The following is a 25289-nucleotide window of genomic DNA, read 5'->3' on the forward strand; positions in this document are numbered from 1 at the left end:
AAGATTAGTTAAATTTTGGAAAAATCAAAATTTTATACATCTCAATATTAATAACCAAAATTATGTATGATAGTTTTTTATTAAGATTTTTTAATTAAGATTTTATAATTTAAGAAAATTAGACGAAAGATTAAATTTGTCTGATATTATTTATTTACTTGAGGTGAAGTGTTATTAATATTTTTTAGAGTGTAAATACCACTTCTCATACTTTATTCATATTTATATAAAACATTTCATTTTCAATTTATCCGAGCTGTATTGGTTGAAATTCGACATGGTTTTAATAGTAGTTTAATTGTAGTGCACGTATATAATAATGTTTATTATCTGATAATTATTAATAGAAATGGATAAAACAATTTATTTTTATGAAATTGTTACCTTGGTGCATAATGTGTAAATTATAGTGACAAACTATATTGTATTGTTTAGCCCAAATCTTAGAAGCCCATTAACAATAATAAGTCTGCAGAATGTGGAGAGGCCCAATGGACGAGCACGAAAGGTGTCAGTTGAAGACCACGACGTAGGAGGTGATCCACGACGCATCATGAATAAACGTGGAAGATGGTCAAACTGCTCAGTGGAGTTGAACAAAAACATGGAGGAAGAATGAGAAACGAGCATCGACAAATCACACAAAAAAGCTACAACAAGCACTCTGCAGAATTCATTGTCAATTTTATGTCTGTTTATGTCAATTTCTAGTGCCAGTAGCAAAATCTTCTAAATATTCCATATTTCATCAATCTTCTTTGTAAAAATATTGGTCAAGTTCATAGCAACATAATGATATTTGATGTTGTTAATAGATTCCTCTTATAATTTTGGCATATTCTTTGGTGTGTGTTTTCGTTTTTGAGTCATTTCGAAGGAGTTAGAACTTACGACCGAATCGAGATCTACAACGTATGGTAAACGAAGTAAATTATTTCACAACTTTAACACGATCACGTGCCTGACACGCTTGCAATTTTTCGAGTCAAACATGTACAATAACCTCGTCTAATAAAAATATTGATAAAAAGAATAAAACTCATGACCAGACCATTGTTCACTTACTTCGTCACCTCAGGTAAAACAAATTTGATTTGATATGAAGAGGATACCCAATGTTTTCCAAGAACAAATGAACTGAATCCCAGTTCTAGAAGCCTCCGACATGAATCCAGCAACTAAACATGTCCGTGACGGACATTTTCTTGGAAACAATATAGAACTGAAAATTAAGAAAAACTTGGATATATATCTGTTGAATTTTGTACATTGAACTTGTACGTATATGGTAAAGGCAGGCAAGCATTCATGATATATTATGCATTCTATCTGTACTCCCTACAACATTCAGCCAAGACACATGACTTATCATCATCGATTCGTCTCCGAATTAGAGTCGACCACCAGCATCCACAATGCGTGCACGTCTTCACACGAACACGACTTAACATCTTCGTAGAGCGTATATATTCCTCTACCTGTTAGCTAGATATATAAATGAATCAAGATTGTTTAACAAGAACAATGAAAGATAGATCGGTTGAATTTACGTACGTGTTCGTTTGGCGCGTAGACGGCCCCAGAACTTCTCCAGAGGAGATATAAACGAACGAAGCCAGCCCATGAGAAGAAGAGTGAATCTTTTGAGTTTGAAGTTAGGTGAAGGTCGGTTGAATATACTCAAAATGGGATGGACCATTCATCTTTTTAATGAAAAAAAATCTGAATTTAATCTCTTTAAAATATGATTGTTGGTTATGCCACTGCAGGTTTTCCCAAATGGGTGAAAACCACACATCATCGCTCTTTTTGTGTAATTTAATCCATTAAGCTTGCAGACATCAAGTTGTAATGAAAACGTCTTTTGTTTTGGTGTAATGTCCTTTTCAAATTATCATTACATTTTCTTACTCTGAAGGGAGCTGAAATTGACAAATTCAACGCTCTATTTTGAACGGTTTGATCGAGTTGGCTTGTTTTTTATAGGTAAATTCTTCGACAAGGCTTTAATTTGTTTATCATTCACATTAATTAATTGGGGTTTTCTTTCACCCAAATAATCGCAGTGGTTATTGTGATATCATTACAAGAAAAGTAATTGGTCTTTAAGCCATACAATGACTATGCGCGCGGGCACACATATATATACAAGAAAAGTTATTGGTCTTTAAACTATACAATGACTATGTGTGTGTATCTATATACGTATATAGTTTCGATATGTTGTACATCTATCATATACACTTATGTAAGCCGATGAGACTCACCTATTAGATGTGCAATTTTTCTATGTTTAATCACCAATAAGTGAGTGTCGTCTCATCGGTGCTCATATAATTTTGTACAATAAGTGTGCAAACATAAAAAATTATATATACATGTTACATGTGCACTAAATTTTTCAAGGAGCTTGTTGTTGAAGCCTTTATGCAAGTACAATTTTGCAAGATATTGCACAAATCAAAATCAAGTTATAATAACATTAATTGACTTTTAACGATTTGATAGGCTATTGCGTGGTTGCTACTTGTTCACTTTATATAATACCAGTGAAAATAGAATGATTCTGTTGTGGAAAAGTAAAAATTTATGGTAAAAAGTAAAAATCTCAAACTCTCAAAATTTACCAAACTACACATTTTATAATATTTTTCTCTCTACTCAATTGTGATTTTCTTCACAAATGAGAGATCTATTTATAGGAAATCTTTACAAATAATCCAAAAATAAAATACATCATTACCTACATCATCACACACTAATTTTCAATATTTACAACTCTTATTTTCAACATTCAAATATTCAACATTCAAATATTCAATACACACATTTTAAATATTATTTTCCAATACTCCCCTTGTGATGATGATCATGATACGATGATGTCTTCATTACGTGTTTTTGTACTGCCTCGTTAAAAACCTTACTTGAAAAAACCCATTGGGATAAAAACCATAGTAAGGGAAAAAGAGTGCAGTCACGTAAACTCTCCCTGATGTTGACATGAACAATTCTTCACAAATTTCGTAGATTGCGCATCCCAATATTATATATGTGCTTTCTGAATATTGACGTAGGAAGTGCCTTTGTGAAGAGATCTGATGAGTTTTCACTTGATTGAATGTGACGAACATCAATACATCTATTCTTCTCAAGCTCCTTGGTGAATGCGAAGAACTTAGGAGGAATATGTTTAGTTCTGTCGCTTTTTATGTATCCTTCTTTCATTTGAGCAACACATGCAGCATTATCTTCATATAGTATCACAGGCTTCTCATCAGATGATAATCCGCATGAAATTTGGATATGTTGGGTCATTGATTTTAACCACACACATTCACGACTTGCTTCATGTAGTGCAATAATCTCGGCATGATTTGATGAAGTTGTTACGAGCGTTTGTTTCTGAGAACGCCAAGATATTGCAGTGCCTCCACGAGTAAATACATATCCAGTTTGAGAACGTGCCTTGTGTGGATCAGATAAGTATCCAGCATCAGCATAACCAATTATACTTGGATTAGCATCTTTTGAATACAAAAGTCCCAAGTCTGTCGTTCCTCGTAGATAACGGAATATATGTTTAATTCCGTTCCAGTGTCCCTTTGTTGGATATGTGCTAAATCTTGCCAACAGATTCACGGCAAAACATATATCAGGCCTTGTACAATTTGTAAGGTACATAAGGGCACCGATGGCACTTAGATATGGTACTTCTGGACCAAGAATATCTTCATCATCTTCACATGGACGGAATGGATCCTTTTCTATGTTTAATGATCTAACAACCATTGGAGTACTTAAAGAATTTGCTTTATCCATATTAAAACGTTTAAGGATCTTTTCTGTATAATTTGTCTGGTGAACAAACATTCCACATTCTTTTTGTTCAATTTGTAAACCCAGACAATACTTGGTTTTTCCAAGATCCTTCATTTCAAATTCTTCCTTCAAGTATGACACAACTTCTTGAATTTCTCTATTCGTTCCAATGATGTTTAAATCATCAACATATACAGCAATAATTACGCATCCGGATGTTGTTTTCTTAATGAAAACACAAGGGCATATTGAATTATTTACATATCCCTTTTTCATCAAGTGATCACTTAGTCGATTATACCACATTCGACCTGATTGCTTTAACCCATATAATGATCTTTGTAATTTCACAGAATAACATTCCCTGGGTTTTGAACTTTGTGCTTCAGGCATCTTAAATCCTTCAGGGATTTTCATATATATATTACTATCAAGTGATCCATATAAGTAAGCTGTAACAACATCCATAAGACGCATTTCTAAATTTTCAGATACCGCCAAGCTAATCAAATACCGAAACGTAATTGCATCCATCACAGGAGAATACGTTTCTTCATAATCAATTCCAGGCCTTTGAGAAAAACCTTGTGCAACAAGTCGAGCTTTATATCTTACTATTTCATTTTTCTCATTTCGCTTTCGAATAAAAACCCATTTGTATCCAACAGGTTTTACACCTTCAGGTGTAAGGACTATAGGTCCAAAAACATTACGTTTATTTAGCGAATTTAATTCAACCTGGATGACATCTTTCCATTTTATCCAATCCTGCCGATTTTTACATTCACCAAAAGATTTTGGTTCATGATCTTCGTTATCATTTATGATGTCGATTGCCACATTATAAGAAAATATATCATCAATTTCATCTATATCTTTTCGGTTCCATATTTTTCCAGTATTTATAATTGATAGAGATTTCATGATTCTCGTCAGTTTGTGGTTCTGACAGAACATTTTCATCATCATGTGTTTCTTCAGGAACACCATTCTCTATTTTGTGATCATCATGTGTTTCTTCAGAAACGTCATTCTTTATTTTGTGATCATCGTGTTTCTCTTTGAATTTTCTTTTTCTAGGATTTTTATCCTTGGAACCGACTGGCCTTCCACGCTTCAGGCGTTTAATGACATCATGAGTATCTTCCATTTGTTTCTTTGGAATTTCAATTCGAGCAGGGGCATTTGCAGCATGTATATATGATTTAGTTACCCCTTTTGTGTCTGCAAATGCATTTGGTATTTGATTTGCTATTCTTTGTAAGTGTACAATTTGTTGTACATCTTTTTCACATTGTTTTGTTCTTGGATCCAGATGTAACAATGATGATACATATCATGTAATTTTTTTTTCGGTATGTTTCTGTTCTCCCCCTAACATTGGGAAGATTTCCTCATTAAAATGACAATCAGCAAAACGTGCTGTGAACACGTCGCCTGTCTGAGGTTCAAGATATCGAATGATTGATGGACTATCATAACTGATATAAATTCTAACCTTTCTTTGAGGTCCCATTTTCTTTCGTTGCGGTGGTGCAATAGACACATACACCATACATCCAAAAATTCTCAGATGAGAAATGTCTGGTTCTTTACCAAATGCAAGCTGCAATGGGGAGTATTTATGATATGCACTTGGTCTGATGCGAATTAATGAAGCAGCGTGTAAAATTGCATGTCCCCATATAGAAATAGGGAGCTTTGTTTTCATAATCATTGGTCTAGCAATCATTTGCAGACGTTTAATCAATGATTCAGCCAATCCATTCTGTGTATGTACATGAGCTACCGGATGCTCAACAATGATTCCCATAGACATACAATAATCATTGAAAGTTTGGGAAGTAAATTCACCAGCATTATCAAGTCTAATTTTCTTGATTGTATAATCGGGAAATTGATTTCTCAATTTTATTATTTGAGCAAGTAATCTTGCAAATGCAACATTTCGAGTTGATAATAAACATACATGTGACCATCTGCTGGAGGCATCAATCAATACCATAAAGTATCTGAATGGTCCACATGGTGGATGGATTGGTCCACAAATATCACCCTGAATACGTTCAAGAAACATTGGTGATTCAGTTTGGATTTTGACTGGTGATGGTCTTATAATAAGTTTTCCAAGAGAACATGCTTTACATTGAAACTTATTATTCTGAAAGATCTTCTGGTCTTTCAGTGGATGACCATGTGTATTTTCTATAATTCTTCGCATCATTGTTGAACCAGGATGTCCCAATCGATCATGCCAATTGGTTAATATCGAAGAATTATCAACTACCATGTTTGATTCAATAGGGACTTATATGTGTATAATGCAATCCAGTAGGGAGCATTGGTAGTTTTTCAATCACATATTTCTTTCCTGATTTATATGTGATAAGACACATATATTTCTCATTCCCTTCATTCATTGTTTGAGTATCATACCCATGAGAATATATATCATTAAAACTCAACAAATTTCTTTTCGATTGTGGTGAATATAAAGCATCATTGATCAAAAATTTTGTACCATTAGGTAACAAAAATTGTGCTTTACCACATCCTTTAATCAAGTCTACAGGACCTGATATTGTATTCACCGTTGTTTTTGTTGGTTTTAGTTCCAAGAAATATCTTTTATCTCGGAGGATAGTGTGCGTTGTACCACTATCGGGTATGCAAACTTCAGCTTTGCTCATAGCATTTTCCATATTTGAACTTCAAAAAAATATGCAATGAAATAAATTACTTGCAATATATATTTAAATATAACACAAATCATAATTATACAATAAAACATTATTCTATGAATACATGAAAAATAGATTATTGTACATTTATATTCTACCATTATATTGTTCATTTTCAGAGAAATCGTTGAGAAAATCTGCAGCATCAATATTGTTCATTTCTATCCCACCAACATATTGATCATTTCCAGAGAAATCATTCATAAAATCACCAGCATCAAAATGAGTTGAATCACTCAAACGGTCACTGCGTTCAGTGAAGTTGGTCTCCTTTTCTTTCCCCTTTAATGATTCTTTATAAAGTTTACAAAGGTGCTCAGGGGCTCGACAAACTTTGGACCAATGTCCTGGAGTACCACATCTGTAACAAGAACTTTCATATCTTTTTGAGTGCTTCTCATTAACACTTGTATTCTCATGATGCCTTTTCTGTGGATGGTTTGGGACGTTCTTTTGAGATGAGTTATAAAAATAACTATCTCGATTATTTTCAAAACCACGGCCTTGACCACGACCACGGCCAATTCCACGTCCACGTCCACTTCCACGTCCACGACCTCGACCTCGACCAAAACCTTGTCTTTGAATTTGATTTTGGTTTCCAGGTTTAAATTCATTTTTACTTACAGCATTTACTTCTGGAAATGCTGTTGATCCAATGGGTCGGGACTGTTGATTTCTCATTAATAGCTCGTTGTTTTTTTCCGCCACAAGAAGACAGGCGATGAGTTCAGAATATCTCGCGAATCCACGTACTCTATATTGTTGCTGTAGAGTAATATTTGATGCATGAAACGTGGAAAATGTTTTTTCAAGCATCTCAGATTCTGTGACCTCATGTCCACAAAATTTTAATTGCGAGATTATTCTATACATCGCCGAATTGTAATCACTGACTTTTTTAAAGTCTTGGAATCTCAATGTATTCCATTCATCCCTGGCGGTCGGAAGTATAACTTCTCTTATATGTTCGAATCTTTCTTTTAATCCCTTCCACAAAGCCATGGGATTTTTTTCAGTCAGATATTCACATTTCAATCCATCGTCGAGATGTCGACGCAAAAATATCATGGCTCTTGCCTTTTCTTGTGACGTGCATATGCCATTTTCTTTAATGGTCTCGCTTAGACCCAATGACTCAAGATGCATTTCTACATCTAGAGTCCATGGCATATAATTCTTTCCCGTGATGTCGAGCGCAACAAATTCGAGCTTTGTTAAATTTGACATGGTGGTACTAAAAAAAATTACGATGCATTTTATTAGTTAATAATTATTGCAATACAAAATAACGGATAAACAACAAGTACAAGTATTTGTAAAAATAAAGAAAACGCACGAGGAGGATATTCTCCGATAAATACAAGACTCGTGAGTATGACAACCAAAATAATTAAAAATATCCTTGAGAAAGCCATCTTCTTTTTTCTTCGAAAAATTTGATGATGAATAATTTTTAGAGAAGAAGAGAAAGTTGGAGTGATGGAATGTGTTTGTGAGATCATATTTATAGGGCAAAAACTAGCCGTTTTTTACCATTTATGACCGTTGGGGTACAAAAAAAAATAAAGGTATGTATTTGTATAATTTTATGGTAATAATATGATATATATAATATTAGACATGTTTAAATAATTATGTATATCATATCATAATATTATAATGAGTGTCATAATTTATTTTGTTTAAAAACCTTATAGGCTTTTATACTTGTCGTATCCCTTACCGGGAGTGTGGGATGTCGTCTTAACATCCTCCCAGGATTTATAACAAGTTTATGAAAAATTTATTTTTATTATTTCTAATAATAACATTATATTGTATATTAAATAAATACACAATAAATAAATAACAGTAAAATAAATATAATTATTTTTGTTATCTTTTTCTTCTGTTTGGAGCTTGAAAAAGTATGTAGGACTTTTAGAGCTTCGTGCTGATAACGTGTTGTGAAAAAGTAAAAATTTATGGTAAAAAGTAAAAATCTCAAACTCTCAAAATTTACCAAACTACAGACTTTATAATATTTTTCTCTCTACTCAATTGTGATTTTCTTCACAAATGAGAGATCTATTTATAGGAAATCTTTACAAATAATCCAAAAATAAAATACATCATTACCTACATCATCACACACTAATTTTCAATATTTACAACTCTTATTTTCAACATTCAAATATTCAACATTCAAATATTCAATACACACATTTTAAATATTATTTTCCAATAGACTCATCTTTGTACGATAAATACTTGAATTTTATAGATAGAATTGTAAAAACTCTAAAATTCCCTTCTAGGTTTTCTTCTGCTCCATGAAGAAACCTTAATAAGGGTCGGCACCCTACTTCTGTGTAGGTTGGAATCGCTTTATATGCCAAAGTTTAAGGCGCTGGTTATATTAAATTCTTTCTCACGAACAGACGATGGATCCCGATGAGATCGCACGCAGACTTGAAGAAATCAGATTGGCAGGCATTTCAGAAAATCAGAAGTTAACAATTGATAACGGATTGATTGCGAAAGGCCTAAAAAGAATGGAATATTGTCTTGTGGCAAAGGTATTTACGTCCAGAATGGTGAATAGAGAAACTTTCCGACAACACATGCCCAGAATTTTACAAGCGACAAAACGAGTGGAGATAGAAGCCGTGGGTGAGAATCTATTCCTTCTCGAATTTACGAGCAATATTGATAGAAATAGAGCATTAACTGCTGGCCCATGGCATTTCTTTAAAAATCTTATGGTCTTTAAAGAAATATGTGGTACTCAACACCCAAGGGAAGTGGTTTTCAAAGAGTTAGCATTCTGGATTCAATGCCATAATATGCCACTGGCTTTCATGACAGTGGATATGATGGAAAAGATTGGTAATAGATTGGGCCGGTTAATTGAAATAGATATGGGAGAACGAAATACTATACTTGGATGGTTTGCAAGGATTCTTGTGGAGATGGATATCACGAACCCGTTACCAAGTTTTCTGAATGTTGGATCCAGTGTGGGGATGGAGGATTCGGTAATCATTTTGGCATATGAAAAGCTTCCAGACTTTTGTTATGCATGTGGTCGTATAGGTCACTCCCATCGAGAATAGTGACGATGAGATGGCAGACAAATCAAATATGAAATTTGGGGCATGGCTCAAGGCTTCTTATCATATTGGGAACCGAAAGGAGAGGGCTACACCGAATGCCCAACCCCACTCCTCTGAGCAGGCGAAAAAGAATATGAACACGAAAGGACAGATAGTGGAAATACAGCAGGAAACTCCTTGGGTAAGTCCACTAGAAGAAGGAAGCAAGAGCCCACCCAAAGCAAAGGAGACAATAAGGGGGGTGGATCTTGCTTTATCGAACTCCTCTCCTGTCAGAGCTATGGTCATTGTACAAGACCGATCTAGCCAGAAAATAGAAGAAACATTGGACCTGAGTCCTGATCCTCTGAGCACGTCTATGCTACCTCCACAGACTGTATCTTCCTCCCAGGCTACAGCAAGAAGTCCACGCAAATGGAAAAGACGAGCTCGGGGGGAAGTCTCCGGTAATAAAGCTGACACTATACTCGGAGGGGACAATAAGAGGGGATTGGATCAAACAAACTCTAATGCTAATAGTGAACAGAGGCAGGTGAAGACAAAATAGAATGTGAGATATACCAATGATGGAAAACGCTCAACAATGGCGGTGGTTGCGCAGCTACAATGAGTTGTATTGTTTGGAATGTTCGAGGGCTTGGGAACCCTAGGGCATTCCGCAATCTTAAAAGGCTCATAACCGACAAGGACCCATCTCTCTTGTTCTTATGTGAAACACGAATGAGGGAGCAGTATACTGACCGTTTTGGGGTTAGCCTCGGCTTTCCGGGGCAACACTTGATAAGTAGTATTGGTAAGAGTGGAGGTTTAGCGTTATTGTTGAAACAATCATTGGACGTTCAGGTATGATCTACTTCAAGAGGCCATATCGACTGTGTAATCAAGGATCAGGAGAAAATATGGAGATTCACGGGTTTCTACGGAAATCCAGACACTAACCTTCGATGGATGTCTTGGGATCTTTTGAGGAAGCTACATGCTGTGCAGGAATTACGACTTTTACCATGGTTAGTGGCTGGAGATTATAATGAGATATGCTTCCAAAGAGAAAAAAGCGGAGGAAGACCCCGGTCAACCTTATAAATGGAGGCATTCAGAAAGGCCCTGCTTGATTGGGAACTCAGATATATCCACACGGAGGGGGAATTCTATACATGGGCTAGCTATCGTGGTACGATTTCATTGATATTGGAAAGGTTGGATAAATACACAAGCCCTTTTGAATGGCGCATACTTTACCCGAATGCACGAGCTCAAACCTTGGGCTTTTACCATTCGGACCACCGACCTATGCTAATGACATTGGGTAACATACCGGATGGAGGAGAGACAGACAATAACAATCAAAGAAGGCCCTTCAGATCGAAACTATGTGGTTGAGGGAGAATGATTGTGAGGAGATAGTGGCTAAAGGCTGGAATTCTACGGATTTGGGAACGGCCCTACAATTCAAGATGAATGCGTGTAGTCAGGAGCTTATGGCCTGGGCGAAGATTGGATTCAGAAATCGCGCTCAGAAAATTAAAATGGGTCGTATCCAGCTAGAAGATCTGAAACGAGATTCTCAATGGGAAAGCTCGATCCATCAGATTAATCTCTTTGAACACTGAGCTGGCACAAATGGAATCCCAGGAGGAGTTATATTGGCAGCAGAGAAGCCGTAATCGATGGTTGGCTTGTGGTGATAAAAACACATCCTATTTTCATCAACAAACAACAATGAGAAGAGTCAAGAACATGGTCCATGGTTTGATCTCTGCTCATGGGGATCTATGTGAGGGCCAGGAGGAGAATGAGGAAATAGTTACAGGCTACTTTGCAGAATTGTTTACATCTTGTGCACCATCAGCAGATGATATGGCTCCAGTCTTGGAATGTATCAAGCCACGTGTTACACCTCTAATGAATGATATACTCTGTGCACCTTTTACTGAGTTGGATGTGTATAAGGCTCTATCCGATATTGCTCCAGAAAAAACTTCGGGTAGCGATGGCTTTCCAGCTATATTCATGCAGAAGTTCTGGCCAATTGTAGGACAAGATGTCACGAAAACAGCCTTGGATATTTTGAATAATGATGGAGACTTATCAGAGTGGAACGATACAATTATGACATTGATTCCCAAAGTTAAAAATCCGGTTATGGTGAAAGAATTTCGACCGATCAGTCTGTGTAGAGTCTTTTATAAAATAATTTCCCGAGCTCTATCCAACCGACTCCGCTCAATTTTAAATAACGTGATTGACGAGTCGCAAAGTGCATTCATCCCAGGAAGATTGATCACCGATAATGTAATAATCGGATTTGAAACTACTCATTGGATCCGCAACCATCGACAGAGTAAACGGGGCTATGCAGCCATAAAACTCGATATGAGTAAGGCGTACGTCAGGGTTGAGTGGAACTTCTTGGAAGCCGTTATGGTTAAGATGGGTTTTGCAGAGAGGTGGATCAGACTGATAATGGGTTGTGTGACATCTGTCTCTTATTCATTTGTGCTAAACCAAAGAATTTTTGGTAAGCTACGGCCTGGCAGAGGGATTAGACAAGGTGATCCGCTTTCGCCCTACTTATTTGTGTTATGTGCTCAAGGATTGTCCTCGGTGCTCCACTCGCACATGAAACAAGGCCTATTCCATGGTGTTCGGATCGTAAACACAAGCCCAACAATTTCACACTTATTTTTTGCTGATGATCGCCTAGTTTTCCTCCGAGCATCGGAAAGGGACAGTCAAAATCTGCATAAAATTTTGCAGATATACTCAAAAGCTTCGGGCCAAATGATAAATTTTGAGAAGTCGGCCATCACCTTTAGCCTGAATGTGCTACCGGAGATAAGGGAACGACTCAAATCTATCTTTCTGATCCCTATCGTTCACAATCATGAAGTTTACTTGGGTATGCCTTCCCTCTCAATGAAAAATAAAAGGTTACAGTTTGAGTATATCACGGACCGTATTGGGAAAAGAATACAAGGATGGAATGCAAAGGTGTTCTCGATGGGGGGAAAGAGATGCTTATCAAGGCTGTGCTACAAGCAATACCTACTTACGTGATGTCCTGTTTTCGCCTGCCTGCCTCAGTAATTAAAAATATAGAATCAACTTGTGCGAACTTCTGGTGAGGAGAAGATCAAGGGAGAAATTGACTACACTGGATGAGTTGGGACAAGCTATGTCGACCAAAGGGCGAGGGTGGCATGGGCTTTCGAAAGATGCAAGCCTTCAATAAAGCTCTTTTAGCCAAGCAACTATGGAGGATCTCGCACAAACCAGACTCCCTAGTTGCTAGGATTCTAAAAGGGCGATACTTCTGCCATCAGTCCGTGTTGGATGCTCAGTTGGGTCATAATCCGTCATATGTGTGGAGATCGATATTATGGAGCAGAGATCTTCTCAAAAAGGGTATATACTGGCGAGTGGGAAATGGGCAGCAAGTTCGAATTTTGGAAGATAAGTGGATTCCATCCTTCCATCAAGAGCTTTCATGGCACTCACCACAAGCGGAAGCTGGGCGAGTTCAGACTCTATTAGTGGATGGGCAATGGAACACTTCCTTATTGAATGACAAGTTCCCAGCTTATGTGAGTAAGGAAATACAGAGGATCCCTCTTCCCAATCATCCGGAACAAGACACACTCTATTAGTCTTTTGAGGACAAAGGTACATATTCAATTCGAAGCAGGCTATAGAAAGGAGATTGGGTTTTACGAGCCACCTACTAATAGCTCCGAGAATGGATTGTGCAGCTGGTGGAAATGGTTGTGGTCATTAAATTTGCCTCCTAAGGTTAAGATATTTTTTTGGCGGGTGTCTCACGATACAATCCCCACAGCTGTTAACCTATCGAGACACCATGTTTCGGTAGATGAGCGATGCCAACTTTGTGGTTCTGCCAGGGATACAACCCTACATTCTCTACTGTCATGTCCAGCCACACTCCATCTTTGGAAGGCTACAAATCATCATCAGGGGAAGTGATGGTTTGGGGATTATTGTTTTTGGTAAGAGTATACCCAAACCTCAATCAGTGATGGACGGGGAGCAATTGGCAATTCGGGATGGCTTGAAAGTTGCAAAGAAACGACAGTGTTTTCCCTTACAAATTGCTTCAGATTCTCTTTTGACGGTGTAAGCAGTCACCAACCCAAGCGAGAATTGAGCCATACTGGTATCCTAATAACTGAGATTTTGAAGCTAATGGAGGGACATGAGATCACCAAAATCGGCCATGTTCGTCGTTCGGCTAATATGGTTGCGCATTATATTGCTAAATTTTTCTTCTTTATCCCCTCTTCCTACTTATTGGGAGGGTGAGACTTTCCCTTTTTGGTTGACATCCTTTGTACTTGAAGACTTACATCAATAAAAAGTCCAAGGATTATATAAAAAAAATACTTGAATTTTTTTTATGGAGATGAAACTTGTTAATTAGGTAAATCGTATTAGAAAGTATTGGTATTAAAAATTGAATAGATAAAAATAATAAATACTTAAATTTGGAACATATTACAATAAGACAAGTCTCATAATATACTAATTACTCTGCACACACAATGCGAGTGTGTATCGTTTTTTTATCATTATCGATGGACTAAAGTGAAATTTGACAAATTATGGAGGGACTAAATTGATGTTTGAATTGTTGAAATTAAAAAAAAAAAACAAAAGTGTAATATTAATATCATATAAGGGTAAAGTTGGAAGAAAAAGTTGGTGTCCTTTCTAGCTACTATCATGTCCTCAACTTTAATAAAATAGAATAGATACAAGTGAAATAAGATGTCAAATACGGAATGAAATTGATCTCACAAAGTACCCCTTTCATTTCCTCTGCATGGAAGATTAAAATGTGTAATTAATTTATATACGTTATTCTTATTAGAACATTGATAGAGGAATTTGATCAAATGGCCCATTTGTAATCCATTGGGCTGGCCCAAATTGCTTGAAGTTAATATTTTCCCTTCGTACTTAGAACTTGGAAAAGAACAAAGTAGCGCTTTTCAATAGAAATTAAAAGTCGCGCTCATTTTGAAATAGAGAAAAGTCGCATTTGATAGGAAATACAAGTGACCCGACCCTAAATCTCCCATCCGTTTCCTATCGTTCGGATCACCTCGGATAGCATCATGCCTAGAATCTCATCCGTCGTAGAAATCCCGGAAGACCGCCGTCGCCGAAATCTTCGCTATTCTCACGAATCACGTCAACACGACCGGCGCAACCGAAGCTACAGCCGTAGCCCTAGCGACATACGTGTCCGTGGCCGTGGTTTCAGAAGTCGGAGTCCCTATGACAACGGTGATAACAGGTACAATCGTTCTTCCCCAGACTACTCATATCCTGTGATCGACAGAACTCTTAATTCTGGCGAAAGAAATGAAATTAATTATGATAATCGAACGAAAAACTATCTCGATCGCGATTTTAGAAACGGACATGATGCCGATCCTGAGTCCGATGAAGATTTGAAAGGGTTAGGTTATGAAGAGTACCGTCGGCTCAAGCGCCAGAGACTGAGGAAAAATTTGAAAAAATTTATATGGAATTGTACTCCTAGTCCCCCTAGGGATTCGAATATAGCGCTGGATGGAAAACTAGAAGATGATGGAGTAGAAGACGACCGTCTTGATAAAAAGGGTGTTAAAGTAAAGCAGAGCATAAAAAAATTGTCAGAGAGTGAACCCGCGTCGAAGTCTACTGATTCTGAATCTGCGTCGGCTGATTCTAGGTCAAAAACCAAGAGAAAGCTTAGAAAATCTGATTCAAGGCGCAAAAGTAGGCGGACAAAATATGTTTCTGAGAGTGACAACGATTCTGAGTTGGAGTCTGCTGATTCTGAATGGGAAACAGATGATTCTAGGTCAAGGAAAAGGAGCACGGTCAGAAAATCCAGGTCTACACGCAGGAGTAAGAGATCAAAATCTGTTCCTGACAGTGACAGTGATTCTGAGGTGTCCAGTGATGATGAATCGGAAGAAGAAAGGAGACGAACTAGGAGAAGAAATAGAAAGAAGAGTAGAAAGACAAACACAAGTTTTAAGAGAAAGAACAGCCGTAAGAAGAGCTTATCGAGTGATCTTGGCAGTGGAGACAAAAGTGAAACTCAGAGTTCTGATGTTAATGATGATACTAAGTCGAAGAAATTGAAGCATGATTTATCTACAAGGTCTGAAAGAAGCAAGAGAAAGAGAAAATCAGAGAGCCCCAGCACATATTCACGCGAGAGTGATTCTGATTTGGAAAAGGATGCAAATGGTGTTCAAGAAAAGGTGAATGAAGTTAATGTGAACGATGATGTAAAAAACGAGGTGATTAAGTTCAAGGAAATGATTGAGTCACGGAAGAAGCCTGTGTCAGATGATGATGATGCAGATGTGGGTCCGATGCCTTTGCCAAGAGCAGAAGGGCATATAAGCTACGGTGGTGCGCTCAGGCCTGGTGAAGGTGATGCCATAGCCCAATATGTTCAGCAAGGGAAGCGTATCCCTCGTAGAGGTGAAGTGGGTCTTTCAGCTGAAGAGATTTCTAAGTTTGAGAGTCTTGGCTATGTGATGAGTGGTAGCAGACATCAGAGGATGAATGCCATTCGTATCAGAAAAGAAAATCAGGTTTACAGTGCAGAGGATAAACGGGCACTGGCGATGTTTAACTATGAGGAGAAGGCCAAGCGTGAACAGAAGGTCATGGCTGATTTGCAGCGGTTGGTTCATCGTCATATTGGGCAGGATTCAGGTCCTTCTCACGACCCATTCAGTGGAAGGACTGGTGAGGAGGTTGCAGATGATTGATATGGTGTGTAGACTTTACCTCATTTCTTTTATAGTGAATACTACTTACTCATCTCTGTTACTTCTCTATTTGTTCTACTAAGAATGATTGAGCATAGGGTTGGAAAAATGATATTAAATATATTTAATTAGAAATACGTCTCAAGTTGTTGCTCTTTCGTAAGTAATTTATATATCTACAAGTTTTCATGGTAATAGGCACTTGTTTGAATCAGTATGATGTTCGATTGTTGTTATTTGCGTCTAATAGGTGATAGTATGTGACTCGCATGCATCTGCACAGTCAACTCTTTGCTAGTAGACTGAACTGGCTTAGGGGAAGGCACTTCTCACAGTGAACATATCTGCTTTGTCCTTCGTCATCGTCTGTCCTCTGAAATCTGGAACTTAGAGAAAACTGGTGAATCAGCCCGGAATGTGGACCGGTCACTTCCAATACTCCTGTAGGTTTTGTAGGTGATAATGAATGCCACACTATGCGCTAAACGTAACTGGATAGTGAATCGTGATGTATTTTTTGAATACCTATCTAATGAACAAACTTTTGGTAGCTCTATTAATGGTTTTGCCTCTTTTATTCTTGTAGGTGATGATTATTCGATATTTTTTTATGTGAATGTTTGTCCCAGAAAATGTGTGAAGCCATGGAAGCACGATGGTCTTTGAAAAGGCGAATTACTTTAACTAAAGTTGTGTTTGGATGAAATGATTTTGAGTGGATTTGATTTCAAATTCATGTCTCAAATTTATTCTATCCATTTGGTTTATAATTAGAATGGAGATATGAAATATCTTATGTTAGTCAAGTCCTTGTTATGTTTCGAGAATTGAAGAGTTTGCTACACTAAAATTTTTCATACACTCAGAAAAATGTTACTTAGTTTGAGTTTATTCATTTAAATAAATATTCTTGTGAGTATAATAATAATTTTTAAAGAAAATATATAATGAAATAATACTATACACTTATATATAAAAAATAGAGAAACTTAGGCATAATATCATCATTATATTTCTAATTGCTAGGAATTAATTAAGTACAAATAATGTCTTTTTTAATTAAAACTTGAAGAATCATTGATAATTATTCCAAAAATAATTAATATAATAATTTATTTTTACAAGGACATTTAAACTGGGTAGGAAATTTAAAAATTATTACAAATTTAATCCATGATCTAAATTATTACTTATAACATTTATTTATATATCTATTCTATTTTATTAAAGTTGAACACATGATAATAATCATTTAAGAATTTTCAATTTTACTTTTTATATGATACATATATTATATTTTTGTTTTTGGTTTTTTTTTTTAAATTTCAAAATACATTTTTATTTATTTATTTTTATTTTTATAATTTAAATATTAATTTAGTTTTTTTATAATTTGTTAAATTTTATTTTAATATATCGATAATGATAAAAAAATTGTTCTCGAGGAGAGTAATTAGTTATTTATTATGTTAGTGCACGAAGTACTGCCACACACGTTTGCCGAAACTGGGTTAGAGATGACAGCTCTCAACACCTGCTCTCATTTCCCCATTTCTCTCGTCAATCTATCGTCGTCGTCGTCGTCGTCTTCTTCTCTACAAATCAATTGCGACAAAAATTCTTCAAGAATTCGCCCTTCATTCGCCAAGCAATCACCCAAAACCAGAGACCAAAAATCTCTCAGAAGGAGTGGTTTCAGGAATGGAGTCGACCCAGTTCAAGATTCGTCTTTTCTCGATGAAAACGGCGTCGTCCAAGACATGGATGGCTATCTCAATTATCTCTCCCTTGAGTATGATTCTGTTTGGGACACTAAACCTTCATGGTAAACTTCACTCTCCGTGGCTTCAAATGCTCTGAGTACTTTTTTCATAATTAGTTTATGGTTTTGACTTTCATTCAGACTCTCTTCTAGTGGAGCTTCTCGTATTCTATCATGCACATTAGTTTGGGTTTCTTGATTTCTTAACACAATGGAAAATTCCCATTTTGACAATGTGAAAAACTCGAATCTTGGTGTTTTTGGGGTCGCCTCTCTACCTAGAGTAAATGATAGTTTCAGATTGTTGGCTGTGATATATTCTTTTCTGTGGAAAATTGTCTGATTTTATTGCACTATAACCAACTATCTTGGTACAATATAGTGCAAACAAATATTTTAATTCTCCAAAATATCAAGAAAAAATAGTGGTCGACTACTCGTGATTGCAGATGAATCATGCCTCAATTATGGATATTAATAGTCGTCTTTTGTCTATCTCAGGTGCCAACCATGGACAATCGCTCTAACTGGAATTGGAATAATCACATGTAGCTGGTTAGTTTTGCACTCTTTGATAGTTTCCGGTCTCGTAGGGGCTTTGATTTGTTCGTGGTGGTACATCTTTCTCTACGCGTATCCAAAGGTACGATATCCATTTCGTCTACCATGATATTATTAAAACTTCTTTAATTTTCGTAGCATCGAATCGGGTGGAAAAACTCGGTTTGGACATAATTTAGCCCTGATTGCTTCATCTGCTATAGGGATTTTCGTAGTGTGTCTTCGTTCTAACATAGATTACTTCATTTTGTTACTTGCAATTAAAACCGGTTTGTTGTCTTCACAGGCATATTCAGACATGATTGCTGAGAGAAGAAAGAATGTCACCAGTGGTGTTGAAGACACCTATGGTATAAAAACAGAGCAATGATCTCAAGGGAACACAGAGGTTGGAGGCTCAAGGGCACAAGAGTAAGATCATCAATGTACAACCTTTTTGGTGTAAAAATGTAAGGTTGATTGAAAACAAAGCACAAAGTCTTGTCTTTCAGAACATCGCAATAGATCATAAAGAAAATCTCACGAGTCTTGTGATCTCGAGGATTAAGGGTACGTTGTTTTGGCTGTTACTTGTCTTGTCTCGTTACGTCCGACATTGTTTGATTGAGTAATTATTACAACATATATAAAAACACTAATTGGTTTCCAAGATTTATTGAGGAAAACAAAATGTGATGGAGATATCGAAACTCGGCATGATTTTATGCAACAGTAATAATAACTTTATTTAACATATCGCGTGTCCTATCCCAATATTAAATTTTTTAGGTTGTAATATTAATAGTTTGATTAAACATTACATATAAAACACCAATTCAATTAATTTTAGTTTTTCTCAGCAAATGTCACCAATCGATACTGTTCAAAGTTCCGCAGAATCTTGATGTTCTTGACGCATTTGTAGGCAAAACAAAATGGATGAAACAAAGTTTGGCGACATACACCCCGATTCTCATAAACAATATAGAGGGAAGATAAAACACTCGGTTTCAGGAAGGGAAAAAAAGCAGCAGCAATGAGAAGTTACACCTAAGCAATCAGGTGTATAAAACATTCGAGCGCGAGAGGACTTTCCTGAAATAGCACTCAGCAGCCGGTTCCTAGCAATGGCACGCTCGTAGAGTTGCAGGATTTACAATGTCAAGAAATTGAACACACATTTGCCACATTTCAGAAGGCTTATATCGACCACTTAATTAACATGTACTATTGTTTGCTCGGAACCACCGAGGACCAGCGTCTTATGTCCAGAGATTGCATTGGTGTTTGCTTACATTGATTTCACTGAAAATGAAGGAAACAGTGTGCATAACGAACCACGGACCATTACGTCTAACCGATGTAATGGGAAGAGTTGGAATTCAAATGCATCGAAATATGTTGGTGATGAATACCATGGCATATTACATGTAAATATGGTAGAAATTGATACCTGAAGCATTATTTTGCTGACTTGGTCAGACATATTTCTAGTCTCCATCTCTCACAAGTAATCGGCGAAAATGGGACCTACATTGTCCTCATTACCGCTACTTTGATCGCTATTGTAACTATGCTCGGGCGAAAAAGAACAAGGGGATCCCTCAGATGTATGACTTTCTATCAGTGAGGGTAGATTCATATCATTGTCACTGCTGGTCATTGGTTCTTCTACAAAACTGAAAACCAGAAACAGGAATCAGAAATGAATGAAATCGACACCCAAAATTGCATGCAAATGGAAAACAAATAGAGAAATTCCGTACCTTCCTTCTGTAGGAAAATCCGCAAGCACGCATAAATGAGGCCTTTCTTGCAATAAAAGTCCTAATGACGTAAAACTGCATAATCGTGTACAAATGACCGTTATAGATTTGATAGAAGATGTGAAAATTTCCCAGACAAAATTCAAGATATCTCTAAATAGACCTTGGGGAGTAACATCGATGATACCAATCATCATCAGAAGCAAGTCCCTCTCGATTTGACACATCCTGTTAACAGCCAAACAAGTATTACACAATGAAAGCTTAAAGGGAATAAAGACAGGAAACAAGGGTGCATTTGGATTGAGGTATATGAAATTATGGATTGCACATTAGACTGTTGGATGAATTTGTACTGCTAAATTTCAAATCCACCCTTCATTAATTTAGTTAAATATAATAATAATTTGGACTTGAAATTACCCAAGATTTGTGAAATTTCAAATTCATTCCTCTATCATTCCCCAAATCAAATTTCTTCCTTCAAATATAGCCACAAGATTGATCACGACTAGGGGCGCAAGAGAGTGTGAGCGGATTAGTCAAAACTCAACTCGAACTTGATCTGACCGAGTTTGAATCAGAGCTACCAGAGTAACTATATATTAATTTTTTTTTAGAAGATATATAATCTAAAGGTATTTTGGTCCATATAAATACAAAATTTACACTTCAAATTATGCTACAAATATTTTCGGAGTTTTCGAACAGAAACTCGAGTAACTCGATATTTTACAAGTCGAGCTCGAGTTTGAAATTGAATACTCGATTGAGTTGAGCTCGAGTAACTCGTATTACTCGAGCTCGATTTGTGTGCACCCCTAGATACAATAGAGAGAGGGGATTGGGCGAGGAATCGCTATATACTCACAAGGTGCCTAAGGTATTTGAAGCGTCCTCCAAAAATTGCCGACAGCAACCGTGAAACTTCAGCCTGAAAGAGAGAACTTATTGACAAGTTAAAAAATGCTCTCCATTCATTTGCATTAATCTTCAGTTCCTATGAGAAAAGGAAAAAAAACTCACTTCTCTCAAGTGCATACAATCCCGCAAAATCAAAACCTCCAATAAGTTTCCACCAGTACAGCCACCAAGATTCCTGAAAGCAGACGTGTTAGGATAAAGACATAAATGGCCAAGGGGTATTAACATTGCAAGTCAGAAAAAAAGAAAGTAAATGTACCTTAGAAAGTCGCCAGTAATCGAATATGATGTTGAAAAGTCAACAAATTTCAATTGGTGGAATCCCTGCATGAATCCAACTTTCAAGCGTATTCATTGGACACAAAATTTCCAGAACATCCCATAAAAAGAAATTGCTGGGGGTGGGAACAAACGTGTCAAAAAAGTAATGACAAGCAATGATACCTTTAAAAATACACGAAGTTTTGTGTCCTGTAATTTGAATCCTCTTAGTCCCAATGTTGATATGTAAGGACAATGAGTCACTAGATCATGGCATGTAGGTAGTTTTAAACTGTCATCTCTACCTGTATAGAATCAATACAGTGTGAGAAAAATGCCTATTCAGCACTTACGAGAACATGATTATATAAGAATCAACCTGTTTTTGATGACTCAAAAAATAGTCGCTCTAACAGAGGGCAAGATCTACTCACTGACTCCAGTGTCTGGCTCAGTTCAACATGACTGTCACGAAAATGTTGTCTCACATAAAATAGTAAAAATGCATACACATAGAGACCATAACAAGACAACTGAGGAAGTCATCTTGATATAGAGTTCCGATAATATCTTCATACATTCAAAACTAAATCATCAGCACTTCTTCATGAGGTGAAGACATAAAATGAAAGAGAAGCATACAGCTTTCCCTATAACATGAGTTGCAAATAATCTAGACACCGCGACCATTATAACGTGAATTAACCTTGTTCTTGAAGAAAATGAGGCCACAAAAGCATCTGATTTAAATCACCAGAGAGGGAAATGGAAAATGCAGTACAAAAAATACATAAAAAGAAGTCTGGCTAGCAAACAGATACTCAACTCCGAGTTTCCTAATGTCATTAATATCGAAGTTGAAAACATAAAAATTGGTTTTCACAATCTGTAGCGCTACAGTCCATTTTATCCTCATTAAAGAAAGTACTACAAAATCAACATAACAATCATGAAAAAAGAGAAACTAACCCAAAAAAAGTTCCAAATTCTACATAACTGAAATTCAATGATGCATATTAACCCGAATACAGCAAATTTCTGTTAAAACTTTAACAATTTCCCAGAAGAATAGATGATTATCAATTATAATAGCTTCAGAATAGGAGGTTTCAGATATGGAAACCTGCTTGTCATTTGCCATCTAAAGTAACAACAATAATATGAAATGACAAAAGTAGTGTGTTCTATTCTATGGACCCTTGGTCGGTAAATTAATGCTGACTTAATTTGTCCGTGATGTTTCAGCTGCATCGAACTCTGAGTGTGTTATATCATGGATTTACAATGAGTTAGGTTTTGTTGCAGAAAAATTAGGAGAGTACAACTGAATCAAACAGTAAGTGGTGATACTCACAGTCCTACAATTTCTAGATCGAGCAAAGACTGACAAGCCATTAATGCAGCACCAAATGCAGTGTTGTCCATTCTTTCAATATTGAAAAGGTGTAACCTTCTCAAAAGAGCCCTTGAAATGGATAAAAAAGGAGAATGAGACAGGACGACTCAAAGCTTTAAACTACTTCAAAACCAAAAATACACAAAAACATAAGTGTACGAATGAATGTTACCCAGGACCACCACCATCAGCAATCAATGGAGCCAGGCACGACCTAGTAAGTGTAAATGACTCTTTTCCTTGTCTAGAACGTTTATCATTCCACAATAATCGTGATGCATCTAAGAAATTCCTTGTAGAAATACCAAGGGTTGGATAAGAACCTAGCAATGCTACAGGGCATGGCACAACTCCAAGCTTGAGAGATCTGCATACACGAGGACAGTCAGTGCCATATTCTATAAGGCCATGTGCTCATAGATAACAAAACTATGAAAGGCCTATATCTTCTCATGCTGATGCAGAACTTCAGCAGATTCCAGAACAACAAAAACCACTATCCAATCACGAATTTAATTCCCCAGATTAAAATTGAAACTAAAAATAAACAAGGGAATATATGTAAAGTCAGAACAGGCCCAGTAGCGGTTGGTACAAAGAAAGGAACTAATATTACTGTAGTTCATAATCATTAGCAGTAGTTATATGATAATGTGAATTCTGAAAGCTTCAAAGGCTCATAGCCTAGGATGTAGGAGTCATTTCAATTTTTTTTTGGCATGTGACATGCTCCATAACATTATCAAGAACCAACTTGAAATAGAGCTAAAGATGAATGATATTGTTTAGAAAACATTATGTTGCAAGGCCAACCGCTAAATTTACATTGTCATTGCCCAACATTCTACCAGAAAAATCACAAAAACAGACAAGATCGCTGCTTACCAGTGCTTCAACAAGATTATAATGAAAAGGCATTTCAAAACAGAGAAACAGAAGTTCAGCCCATGGAACCTACCTCAGTTCTTTCCCAGCACGTTGAATCATGGTTGAAACTACCATATTGTTGACCTTTGGAGCTACTGCTGTCAAGTCAATATTGGAGTAGCACAATGGGTCTGCAGCACACTTGTGGAAAAACAAACATGCAGCGGCAGCTTTACATAAGCTTTGAGTATCAAGTGAAGAAAATACCTGGCCAGTATATGGAGTTAAGAACTCAAATGAGGGGAATGTGGAAATCAACTAATATCTACATCAAGCTGTGCACAAAACCATCATAAATATGTTCTCTATACCCAAAGCACGGTAGCGTTTAATGAAATGCATTTGAATTTTGAACACGGTTTCAGATGACATAAATGAATCCAAACAAAAGACTCTATAAGCCAAACATCGTCCTCTTCAAGTAAAATCTCATAACTGAATCATATAAGAACCAGAAGCATCAACATAAAAATTGTGTCTCAGATCTATAAATACAGCTCAACGTATTAAATTTCACGACAGTTAAATGCGATCTTAGTCGTTTCTAACCAGTAGCCTTATTTCACAGATATCAAACACCACAAAAAAATTATAATTTCAGGAAATGGATCCGCAAAAATCAGTAGGTGATGAACAGAACCTTGATAGGTGAGATCAGACGGTAACGCCCAAACGACAGCGTTGTGCATGGAAGCACGCCTTCGGGCGGATCGATTGGCGGCTTCAGTGAGAGCCAAGCCAAGACGAAAGGCACGGTCGATGACATCATCCTTATCAGAATCGTAGGGCCTGGACTGAACTATGCGGTCGACGGAGAGGTCAAGCGCGACCCCTGATGAATCGGGAAGTTCTAAAAGCGATTCCAACAGCCAGTCCAACGGATTAGGGCCGGGGATTCGCGTGGCGTCCGGGAGCGAGGAGGAGCAGGGGCGTTTGAGCTTGGGATTGCAGGTGGCGGAGACGGTGGGGCAGTGGAGGAGAAGACTGGTATCCATCGGAGATGTTGGCTCAGTAAAGCTTTTTTTATTTATGGTAATATATTTTCGGGGTTAGCAAAGAGTAAAGGCGGACTGCTTCAAGTGGGAGATGAGAGGAGAGAGTGACACGTGGGATGTAAATTTGTCCACATGCGACCCTGATTGCGTCACCTTTTCGCGTCACCATATCGGCGAATCGTCTAAAGTATAACAAATGCCTAAAAGTTGTATTCTCTTTTTTTATCATAATAATTATGTTGTATGAATACTTTTTCGATTTT

General features: G+C 36.9%; 3 protein-coding genes and 1 long non-coding RNA gene across 5 annotated transcripts; 2 read left to right on the forward strand and 2 right to left on the reverse strand.

Annotated features, from left to right (window-relative positions):
• Positions 1 to 1229: 1229 nt before the first annotated feature.
• Positions 1230 to 1688, reverse strand: LOC142519005 (uncharacterized). Its single transcript, XR_012813690.1, has 2 exons — positions 1555 to 1688; positions 1230 to 1478 (listed from the first exon to the last, which is right to left on the reverse strand). It is a non-coding gene; the product is annotated as an uncharacterized LOC142519005 (long non-coding RNA).
• A 13022-nt stretch (positions 1689 to 14710) lies between these two features.
• On the forward strand, positions 14711 to 17305 carry LOC142544442 (uncharacterized). 2 transcript variants are annotated; one of them, XM_075651496.1, is made up of 2 exons: positions 14711 to 16459; positions 17042 to 17305. In XM_075651496.1, the coding sequence occupies exon 1, from the start codon at positions 14794 to 14796 to the stop codon at positions 16453 to 16455; it is 1662 nt and encodes a 553-aa protein (XP_075507611.1). In that variant the 5' UTR covers positions 14711 to 14793; the 3' UTR covers positions 16456 to 16459; positions 17042 to 17305. The 2 variants fall into 2 exon arrangements, with proteins under 2 accessions (XP_075507611.1, XP_075507605.1); XM_075651490.1 differs by lacking the exon at positions 17042 to 17305 and adding an exon at positions 16706 to 17026.
• Positions 17306 to 17933: 628 nt separating this feature from the next.
• On the forward strand, positions 17934 to 19364 carry LOC142544455 (uncharacterized). The gene is made up of 3 exons (XM_075651503.1): positions 17934 to 18280; positions 18719 to 18860; positions 19065 to 19364. Exons 1-3 carry the CDS (start codon positions 17973 to 17975, stop codon positions 19146 to 19148), a joined length of 534 nt encoding a protein of 177 aa, XP_075507618.1. The 5' UTR covers positions 17934 to 17972; the 3' UTR covers positions 19149 to 19364.
• Positions 19365 to 19643: 279 nt separating this feature from the next.
• LOC142544463 (F-box protein At4g02733-like) lies at positions 19644 to 25172 on the reverse strand. Its single transcript, XM_075651510.1, has 13 exons — positions 24667 to 25172; positions 24063 to 24238; positions 23277 to 23471; positions 23063 to 23173; positions 22088 to 22173; positions 21892 to 22013; positions 21707 to 21771; positions 21550 to 21622; positions 21395 to 21457; positions 20687 to 20751; positions 20524 to 20598; positions 20211 to 20436; positions 19644 to 20062 (listed from the first exon to the last, which is right to left on the reverse strand). Exons 1-12 carry the CDS (start codon positions 25024 to 25026, stop codon positions 20262 to 20264), a joined length of 1566 nt encoding a protein of 521 aa, XP_075507625.1. The 5' UTR covers positions 25027 to 25172; the 3' UTR covers positions 19644 to 20062; positions 20211 to 20261.
• Between the last annotated feature and the right edge of the window lie 117 nt (positions 25173 to 25289).

This window comes from Primulina tabacum, chromosome 1 (assembly GCF_025594145.1).
Source record: "Primulina tabacum isolate GXHZ01 chromosome 1, ASM2559414v2, whole genome shotgun sequence".
Classification (NCBI taxonomy): Eukaryota; Viridiplantae; Streptophyta; class Magnoliopsida; order Lamiales; family Gesneriaceae; genus Primulina; species Primulina tabacum.

What these genes read in the sequence shown, in the direction of transcription:
- LOC142544442 (XM_075651496.1), top strand. Translation starts at nt 14,794, where the DNA reads ATGCCTAGAATCTCATCCGTCGTAGAAATCCCGGAAGACCGCCGTCGC.
- LOC142544455 (XM_075651503.1), top strand. Translation starts at nt 17,973, where the DNA reads ATGACAGCTCTCAACACCTGCTCTCATTTCCCCATTTCTCTCGTCAAT. An exon ending in TGGGACACTAAACCTTCATG is followed by an intron (nt 18,281 to 18,718) that starts GTAAACTTCACT and finishes TGTCTATCTCAG; the next exon opens with GTGCCAACCATGGACAATCG. An exon ending in TTCTCTACGCGTATCCAAAG is followed by an intron (nt 18,861 to 19,064) that starts GTACGATATCCA and finishes TTGTCTTCACAG; the next exon opens with GCATATTCAGACATGATTGC.
- LOC142544463 (XM_075651510.1), bottom strand. Translation starts at nt 25,026, where the DNA reads ATGGATACCAGTCTTCTCCTCCACTGCCCCACCGTCTCCGCCACCTGC. An exon ending in ATTACTGGCGACTTTCTAAG is followed by an intron (nt 21,623 to 21,706) that starts GTACATTTACTT and finishes GTCTGCTTTCAG; the next exon opens with GAATCTTGGTGGCTGTACTG. An exon ending in TCAAATACCTTAGGCACCTT is followed by an intron (nt 20,752 to 21,394) that starts GTGAGTATATAG and finishes GGCTGTTAACAG; the next exon opens with GATGTGTCAAATCGAGAGGG.